The following is a 10,029-nucleotide window of genomic DNA, read 5'->3' as shown; positions in this document are numbered from 1 at the left end:
GGATCAATTTGGGACGTTGGTCCTTAGCGAATTTCTTAATCTGGAAGCCCGACCGGACTATAAAAGGCGCACGCAGCCTAATTTCCGGAGGACAGAGATTGCAAAGAACAACCAGGAAGCAGCTGGGCTGGGAGCTGTCCCCGGTTCTCCGCTCTGCTTTCGAGGGTGCCTCCAGGGGTCCCTAAACCGCGGTCCCCAGACTGGTCCTAGTCTCCGGCCCGGGCCCGTCACTCCGGAGCTGCCATGTCATCTGATTTCGAAGGCTACGAGCAGGACTTCGCGGTGCTCACTGCAGAGATCACCAGCAAAATTTCGAGGGTCCCCCGCCTCCCGCCTGGTGAGAAAGAACCCTGTCCCAGCCGGGCGGGGGCGGTCTGGAGAACCGGGAGGCTGGGGGCGTGGAACGCCGCCTGGGCGAGGGTGTCCCGCGGGCTCGAGCCTGGAGTGGGCGGTGCTGGCGGCCCCAGCGGGGCGCGGGGCTTGACTTGGTTACGTGTAGACTCCAAGCTGGGTTGAAGGGTGACTGAAAAAAACCCTTCGGAATTTGAACCATCTGAGTTCAACCTCCTACTCCAACGCCTTGTAACTTTTATAGCCTTGAAACTGTTTCTCTGAGTCTTAAGTTTTTTGTTTTTGTTTTTCGTTTTTAAAATATGAAGATGTGAGTATTCAAAGAAAATTACTGAAAGTACCAAGATAGTGAATCTGTAATATACAGCAGTGTTGTGGTATTAGTAATAATAATGTTATTATAATATGCGGCAGAATAGAGTTCAGAGCCAGTATGCCTGGATTCAAATCCCAACCCTGTTACTTGTCTCTTATGCAAGTTTCTTAACTTCTCACAACCTTCCTTCTCGGTTAAATGCGGAGAATTGTGTCTCTTTCACAGGGTTGTTGCGAAGTTTAAATTATATAATACATGTAAAGCCATTTCTTGGGTGTTAGCTGTTTATTATTGCTAGTATTTTCATATCTCTATCCCCATTTCGTTTAAAACTTGGTACAGGATAATTTTGCTCACTTTTAAAATTCTACATCTCCCATCTGAAACTGTTTTTGTTTGGTTGCTAGATTGTCAACTATGTGAAGATGGGAGCTGTGTCTGATTTCCTTCGCATTTGTTTACTAAGGGTTCAGAAATTGTTTAAGTTAGTGAGTAGATGACTATAATATGATATTTTGTGCCTTATGGTGTCAAATATCGTTTTAGGATGTATCTTTTTCTAAGTACAGATTTAATTTAAGCAGTTAATTACAGATAAGATTTTTACTTTTTGGTTTAGTTTCGTCGTTGGGCTGCTGGACTTGACCCTACTTTAGTTCTAGGGTATACAGTATAGAAAAGAGGATACTCACTAGTCTGCAGAGTGGGGGCAACTTCACTTTCAGGCCTTGTCAGTCAAGTCCTTGATGCCAGTAGTAATTTCTCCTGGACCAAAGTTGTCACTTCTCTTTCCCTTTACCTGTTTTCCACAAAACTTTGTGTTTATAAATAATTTTCTTCCTTTATTTCCCTGTTTTTCTTCTCCCCCACCTATTTTCTGTTAATAGGGATATTTGCTTGAAGCCAGGATCTCTGAACTTACACCCCACTCATCTCCTGAAGTCTCAGTTAGTTCTGCAGGAAGTGAATGGTGTCTTAAGGAGGTTTATGAGTTCAAGTAAGGGAACAAGAGGAGAAAACCAAGGTAGCATATACCACCGAGCTCTGCTGCCTCAGAGATTTTTGTGGAGAAAGTGGCTGATGGCCTCATCACTTCAGATACATCACCTCGCCTCTTCTCTTCAGTTCTACTTTTCTCCACTGCCCAAGATCATCTTAATTTTGTTTCATTGTTGTTGGAGACTACTTCCTTTGAACTGAGTCCCAGAGCCTCAGAATATCAGGACTTGTGGTTCCAGTTGGATTTTTGCTCTTTTTTTTTTTTTTTTGTAATGGTTTTAGCAATAGAAACATTTCTTTGTTTGGGCTGATGGCTTTATTATTGTGAGACTGTTTTACAAAGTAACAGTCATCTCTAAGTGCAAAGTTGTAAAAACTGTTTCCAAGAAAACAGATTTTGTTACTATAAAGTTTTCCTTGTTTGTTTATTTTAATGTAACAATTTCACCACATAAAAGGAAACATTTGAATTAAGTCCCCGTAAAGCCTTGCCACTTTTTAACTGTAGTGTAATGTAAGGCCCAAACACAGCACCTATATTTCAATTGAAAGGAGATTATATAGCAGGCATTGGAAAAAAATGCTTATTTATTTGAATAACTAAATAACATGCAGTGGTTTTTCTCTTTATGACTTGTGTTTGCTCCTTTTATAATCTGCTTTATAATCTAATTGATAAATAGAAAAAGATTAAAAGTATTTCCATGTAGTTATGAATTTCTGATGCATTCCTGTGGACTAACAGAAATTAATATATATATCCATGGCAAAACCAAAATGACTAAAAGTAATAATAATATCTCTCTCTGGGTATCATTAATGGTTGTGGTGCTCAGCTAAAATTGACTCAGAAGATAAACTATATTCACTTGAGTTAAGAAGCTTAAAAATTGGATCAGACATTTAAGCCAAAGTAGCCCATTTCCCAATATAATAATTTATTTTAACTGAAGAAGAGCGAGTAGGATCTATTGAAATCAACTTTACTCTTTGCTGTGAATGTACAATGTATTAATGTTACTTCCTAAGAGAATATAAAAGACTGAAGATTTAAACTTTTTAAAAAAAATTTGATTACTTTGTAATTTTTTTAACAATAAAAAAAACTTTGCTCTTAGACTAAGTGTTTGAATCTTAACTAATTTTAGTAATTGAACTATGAGATGAGTGATTCCCTTAATACTCTTAAGACATTGTATTTGAAAATTAATTTTTAATCATTACTGTTCAGTGGAAATTTCAGGAAGATTGGTGAGCAGAAACCACAACTAATAGTTTATTGTGATTTTCCTTTAGTAATGGGAATGAATTCCTAAGGGGAAACTACTTAGCCCAGGTGCAGAGGTTCCATTACATCAAGCAGGTTTCTTGACAGATCTTAAAAGTTTTATTTTGCAATTACTTGCTTACCTCTCCATCCACTTGGACTTGTGAATTCTATCACATTGTGGCTGTAGTCAGACATGTACCGAAAAAAGTGGTTAGGACTGGCTACTAATTTCAGATCTGTTTAGAATCCCAATTCTACTACTTAGTAAATATGTAATTATAGATAAATTGTTTGACTACTGTAACCCTGCCTCTTCTGTCTGCAGAATGGGAGGGATGGGGTTATAGTTTAAACCATACAATATTGTAAAAATCTAGTGAAATAATAAAGCATGTAACACACTAGCACAATTCTTGCACAGAGAGAAAGTATGTGATAAACTAACCCTTTAGTAATATTACTGCTACTTCTGCTAAAAACAGCAGCAGGTAGGGTTGGCCAGAACCCAGCTCCTCAGACTTTGACATTTTGTACTCTTAAAGGAAACTTGTACCTCAATTCTTGCTTCTTTTCTGTGCCTAACCTAGAGTGAAGTTTATTTCTGTTGAAGAAGACTTAAATTTGAAGGGAAGTGAGTGATCAGGGACTTTTGGATATGAAACTGAAATTAGATTTCAAACTCAGAATATGAAGAAGGGAATCACGTGGGAGAAGTGAAAGTAATGGGGCAAGACATCTGTCTTCTAGAAGGAAATGCTCAAGTCTGATGATTAGCTTTACCAAACCCTGGAAGATTTAGGAGACCATCTACACATCCATGTATGAATGTAGCTATAACCCTGTTACATGATTATCTCTGTTGCAAGGTGGCTGTAGGGGGAGAATTTAGAGGAGTGTGTTTTCATTAATATTGTGGTTCGCTTAAAATATATGTCACTCTAGAGTTATAGTGTCTACATGAAGCTATTGAGTATTTGAAATGTAGCCAAGTTAAAATGATAATAATTTGGATATATTGGTTTAAATGTTATTATAACTAAAATGTTATTAAAATTAATTTCAATGGTTTCTTTTTATTTTTTAAATTGCAGCTACTAGAAAATTTGAAATTGCATATAATGATTTGTATTATGTTTGTTCCTCTAGGAAGTTAGTTGAAGGGTTCACTCCAGTCCTGATTCAGAAACTCACTGCTATCATAGTTTGCCCTTGTGAGAAGACTAGGTATCCTACAATCGGTTTCATGAGTTAATGGGCAAGGTCCAAATTTTTCAGTTACGTATGCAGGGAAAACAGCCTATAACTGTTACTGATGGCCTGGTTACATCTTAGTTTTAAAGAAGTGAAGAATTTATGGAGTTTTATTCATTTTAGAATAGTATCTGCACATACATAAACAAATGTGTGTATTTGTGTGTGTATCTGTGTGTGTGTATTCTCATTCATTTTCACTGCCTACCCTTCAATTTAGTCCACATAAGTAATAGCTTTATTGTTAAAAAAAATAAACTATTTATGTAGAGTTGGGGATTGAACATATTAAACACATACTCTACCTCTGAGCTACAACCTGCCCCCCTAGCCTTAAGTTTTTTGTTTTTAAAGTTTGAAAACTGTTACAGAAAAATCACTGAGAATTCTCATGTACCCCATGACTAGTTTCCCCTATTATTAACACCTTAATTTGACACAAATTTGTTAGAACTAATAAACCCATGTTGATTTGTTATTATTAACTAACGTCTATACTTTATTCAGATCTTGTTAGTTTTTTACCATTCCATAAGCCAATCCAGGATGCCACAAAATATTTTGTAGCCATAGCTTCTTAGGCTGTTCTTGGTAATAACAGCTTCTCAGACCATCCTTGTTTCTAATAACTGTACAGCTTAGAGGAGTACTGGTAATATTTTGTAGAATGTTTCCCAACTGGGATTTGCCCATTTCCCTCCTCATTCCTAGGCTGGAGTTTTGGGTTGGGAGGAAGAAGATCATAGAGATAAAGCATCCTTTTCATCCCACTGTATCAAGAGTGCATTCTCAACATGACTTCCAACTACCGATGTTAACTTTGCTCACCTGTGCACTTTCCACATGTGGAAAGGAAATCACATGCATAGCTTATACCTGAGGATTAGGATCTTATGCCCTACATCCTTGAATACTGAGTATATGCTTAAAATTATTTGGAATTCAATATGAAAGAGGTTTTTTCATCTCCATTAATTTCCCTATCCAGTCATTTATATCAGTATAGAATCATAGATATTTATATTTTATGTTATACTTCAGTTTTAATTTATTTACTGTATTGCCCAAATTCTTCCATCTTTGATCACTGGAAGCCTTTTTAGTTGGCTTCTGTGTTCTTTTGACATACCCTTATCATTGTGGAGTTTGTTTTTAGCATCTTCTTACTCTGATGTGATGAGATACTCCAGTAGATGACCTTTCTCAGATTCAGACATCTCTCCAAGGAAGCCTGTTTTCTTTTATTGAGGAATGGTATAAAAAACCAAGATCTGGACACTAAGTGTGTTTGTTGCTAGTAGGTGTGTTTATTTCTTTTAGGGACGCTCAGCTGACCGAGTAAGGAAATTAATGTGTATGTACTAATCTATGTACATAAATCTGCCTGTAAGTATTTGTATATGTGTGTATATATAGTGAGTTAAACATGTGTTAATACTAGTGTCTTACACTGTAAGCCAGTACCAAATGGATCATTTTAGAATGACTTTGTTTTAATGTGGACCATTAGGTACCATGTTACATAGTGTAGCATTAGTAATATATACATTTTTATATTATCTAACATGAAAAGTCTCTCTCTCTAATGGATTCACTCTACATTTCTCAGTACATAATATCTGCTGCCAGTTTTATTTTAAAATAACCACATTTCACAAAGACAAGTACCAGTAATTGAATTCAAGTGAGCTCTGACACTTTCATTGTATTTCATTGGGAGAATTCACTGCTGAGTAAGCATTCCTGTAAACAATGAGAGTCACATACTATGCAAAGATTTGTGTGTTTATCATCACTAAGGACTTTGTTACTATGCTAAGACTTGTGTGCTCCTCAGAACTTGTCAAGCCTATATGCAAAAAAAAAGAAAAGAAAAAAGAAAGAAAAAGGAGCGGGAGTTTATTTAGTATAGATTATATAATACACATAGAGGTTAAAAGTTTGATTCAGAAAAACAGGTCCTGTTGGGATTCCAACTCTTCCATTTATTAGCTGTTGAACTTTGGAGAAATTATTTAATCTCTCTGAATTTGCTTAATGACTGAGAATGACTGTGATAATGTTAAATATGAACATTAACAGCAACTGTTACTTACCAAAAAGTCTAGCTCCTGGGAACATGCCGTTTGTAAAGGGGACATGGTCTGGGTAGGCAGAATGAAACAATCTTGGGAATGACATGAATACTGCCGGGAGGTTATAGATGCCCAAGTATTGCCAGTTGTTTCTAAGGTCATCTAATTCAGCCTATCTCTCATTTTCTTTCTTCCACATTCTTTCCCTCCAAAATTCACCCTTTAACTTCTTTTCTTTTTGAAAATATGAGGAATACTACAGAGAGTCCATCAAAGATTATCTCAGTTCCATCATTATTTCTGATAATACCACAATGAAGTGGATTTATTAGAAAATGGTCTACTCGAGTTACTCTGGTCCCATCCCAATTTAATTATTTATTTCAGAAAGGAAAACTTGCTATTTCAAGTGGTAAGATTTGCCAGGCCTGACTGATACAGTTTTTCTTTTGCTTAATTTTTCTGTGAATAGTAATTATGTTGCTAACTGGGAAGACTGATTCATTCATTCAGTAAGCATTTAGTGAGCCTCTACCAGGTACCCTTGGTGCTGAATATGAAGGTGGAACCAAGATGTGGCCAGTGGTCTCTGTGAACCACCCTGTGTTATTTTAATAAATTTTGACTCGCTGTCCCTCCACCTTTTGGTTTATGTTAGCTGAATCCTTTTTATTGCATTGGACCAAGAACCAAATGGTACCTTAACAAAAGTTTCTAGAAGGAAAAAATGAGGTTTGTTTAGGCAGTAATGAATAGAGGGTTATTATATAGATTACATCCTAGAACGCCTGTGGTTATAGATAAAGTTGAAAATGTTACTTGGGGCTGAATTGTGGAGGGCTTTGACCACTAGGCTCAGGCAATCCAATCAGAGTCACATTTTGGGAAGATTAAATGGGGGGATGGGCGGGCAGGCATGGAGACAGAGAAGCAAGGCTGTTGGTGGTATAGCTTATTTCGTAAATGCTTGCATTTTCCAATTGACCATCTTTTTTTTTTAGAACTGATTATACATACCAGACTCATGGCTAGATTTTAGGACTATAAAGGTGATTGATATGGCTCCTGTATTCTCAGACTCACCAAGCCTAAAGGCTAATCAGACCTATTTGAGAAATAAATCATTAGAATTATATAAAAGTTATAGTCATTTTATATAAAAATAAAAAAGCAATTAACTTGTTGGATTAGGAAAGGCTTCACAGACTTGGTGATTTCTGATTTTTTTTTTTTTTTTTTTTTTTTTTACAGACTGCATTTTGATTCATTGTACACAAATGGGGTACAACTTTTCTTTTCTATGGTTGTGCACGATGTAGATTCATACCATTTATGTAATCATACATGTACATAGGGTAATGATGTCTCTCTCATTCCACCATCTTTCATACCCCCTCTGATGGTTTTTGAATAGTAGTTTTCCAGGTGGTCATACAGGGGATGAGCATGAACATTGGGATAAAAGCAGTCCTGTACATATTTCAAGGATAAAGATAAAAATTTAGGGTAAAAAATAAACAATATGATCATTTTAAAATTGATGAAATTCCCAGGTATGTAGATGATCACTATAAGGGAAGATAAGCAGGGACTGAACTCCAAAGAATATTGACAGTTGAGAAGATCAGCTAAAAAGAAGGAAGCTCAGCAGAGGACAGGCAGAAGTGAGCATTTAGGAGAATCACAAAATCAGGGTGTCACAGAAACCAGGAGAGGAGAAAGTTACAGGGAGCCACAAGATTAAACAAAAATAGGACCAAGAATGTCTATTAATTTGAATAAGGGAGAGGTTATTGGTCCTCCTGAGAGTTATTGCAGTGGATCAATGGGGGTGGGAGCTGGATTATAGGGAGTGGAGGGGGAGGTGAGGAAGGGAAGCAGTCCACCATTGCTTTCAGGAAAATGGGCTGGGGATAAAGGGGAGAAGTGTTAGCAACAAAGAGGTGTGAAGGTCAAGGGAGGCTCTTTTGTTTCATTTTGTTAATGAGAAAAAGTGATGCACTGTGAATTTGTCCTGGAAGTCCATGATACGTACTTTCCCAACAACTTAACAACTGGGGACAATATTCATCTTAAAGAAAACAAGGTGTTCCTTCTGATAAGTAAATATATAATTTCACTTTTGATTCAAGATTGGCTTGTCTTATTTTGTATTCTACCTCTCATAAAAGTACAGTTCTATTCTATAACTGTGGGCAGATGTTCGAGGGATTAAAGTGGACCAGAAGCAAATAAATTTGTAGTTAGTCTTATATTAAAATTTTAATCTAGTCATAAATAGATTTATCTCTTTTCAGGGAGGGAAAAAGTCAAGTGAGTTCTAATTCCAAATGTGCATTTTTCTTAGGGAGAAATTTATAGTATACACAAAATACCTACTGTGACAGCTACTCTACTTCCTACGTTTGGGACTAACAAAGGGAAGAGTTGGGATTAGCAGAATCTAATTATTAGTCTAGTCAAATAATAGTTTCTACTAAAGCTGTCCCATTTAGGGTTGACTTTTTCTGAAGGACTAGTCAATTCGTAGGTACTGGACCTATTTCAGGTCTGATGACTTTTCCAATCAGTTGTATTAATCTCATTAAATCTATGTAACATAGACACATTTTTTTTTTTATTTAGTTATTTGGTACTAGGAATTGAACCCAGAGGTACTTAATCACTGAGCTATATCCCCCATCCCCCCCCCCCCCACACACACACACTTTTCTAAGAGACAGGCTCTTGCTAAGTTGCTTAGGGCCTTGCTCAGTTGCTGAAGCTGACTTTGAACTTGAAATCTTCCTGGCTTAGCCTCCTGAGCCACTGGGATTACAAGCTTGTGCCAGCACTCCCAGTAACATAAATATAATTTTATTTAGAAATTTGTTGGCAGAGGGAAACAAACTATGGTAAAATCAAGTATTTAGAATCAGAAACTAACTATACCTATCTCTCTATCTTTCAGCTTTGTTTCTTTCTAAATGCTATCTTCATTTCCAAACACTGCAAATTCACTTTCTTCTTACAGTTAGACCAATGGATGCCAACAGCTTCTAGCTGATGTTCTCACTGCCAAGACAGAAGAAAAGACTTTCCTCTTGCTCTAGAAATTTGATTGGCTTCCCTGTGTCATATGCCTGCTGCCCAGACAAGTGTGACCAGAGGGATTGAAATACTAAGATTAGTCCAGCTAGGATGAGTATCTTTAATTTGCCACAGAAGGCAGGATATATAAGGAGACAGCATTTTCCATTCACTTTCTTGTTGGAGATGGGGACCTCAAAAGAGTGGGGGCTATTGCCTGGGAAGAGAAAGGTGCTGGTATTAAATTATAAATGTTCAATAACTTTGATTAGCATAAAACTCAGCCAGTCTATGAACAAATAGGCTATTTGATTTTAGAATAAGTTTATGGGAATGTTTTCTGAAATTATGTGCTAGGCCACATGTCTCTCAGCAAAGGGAATCATGGTAAGGTTATAATTTGATTGTGGTCAAACTTAAATAAGCCACATACAGACTTAGCACTTCACAATTTAAAAGTAATTTTATTTGCATCAAGCTTATTGGAGCTAAAAATAATCCCGTGGATATTTTTAATTTCCATTTTAGCTAGTACAAGACTGAGTCTTAGAAAAAAATTTATTTCCTGTCTAGGATCCTACAACCAGCTTTGGGTTTAGAATCAGTAGCTAAATTTCAAATATTTCTTCTATTATGCCCCTATTCTTAACTTTGTGTGTATGTGTGTATGTTTGTGTGTGTGTGTGTGTTGCTGAAAA

At 36.7% G+C, this 10,029-nt stretch overlaps 1 protein-coding gene across 11 annotated transcripts in view; it reads left to right on the top strand.

Moving 5' to 3' along the window:
• The first annotated feature begins 103 nt into the window (after nt 1-103).
• VTI1A (vesicle transport through interaction with t-SNAREs 1A) overlaps nt 104-10,029 on the top strand; it is a 349,120-nt gene continuing 339,194 nt past the window's right edge. For all 11 annotated transcript variants that reach the window (XM_079137538.1, XM_079137534.1, XM_079137537.1 and 8 more), the window contains exon 1: nt 104-337. In XM_079137538.1, the coding sequence (XP_078993664.1) occupies nt 244-337 (94 nt within the window). In that variant the 5' untranslated portion in view covers nt 104-243. The remainder of the gene's footprint in view (nt 338-10,029) is intronic.

Source organism: Sciurus vulgaris (genome assembly GCF_902686455.1).
Source record: "Sciurus vulgaris genome assembly, chromosome: 4".
NCBI lineage: Eukaryota > Metazoa > Chordata > Mammalia > Rodentia > Sciuridae > Sciurus > Sciurus vulgaris.
Note: the sequence above shows the minus strand (reverse complement) of the source record. Positions and strands in the feature narration are given on the sequence as shown.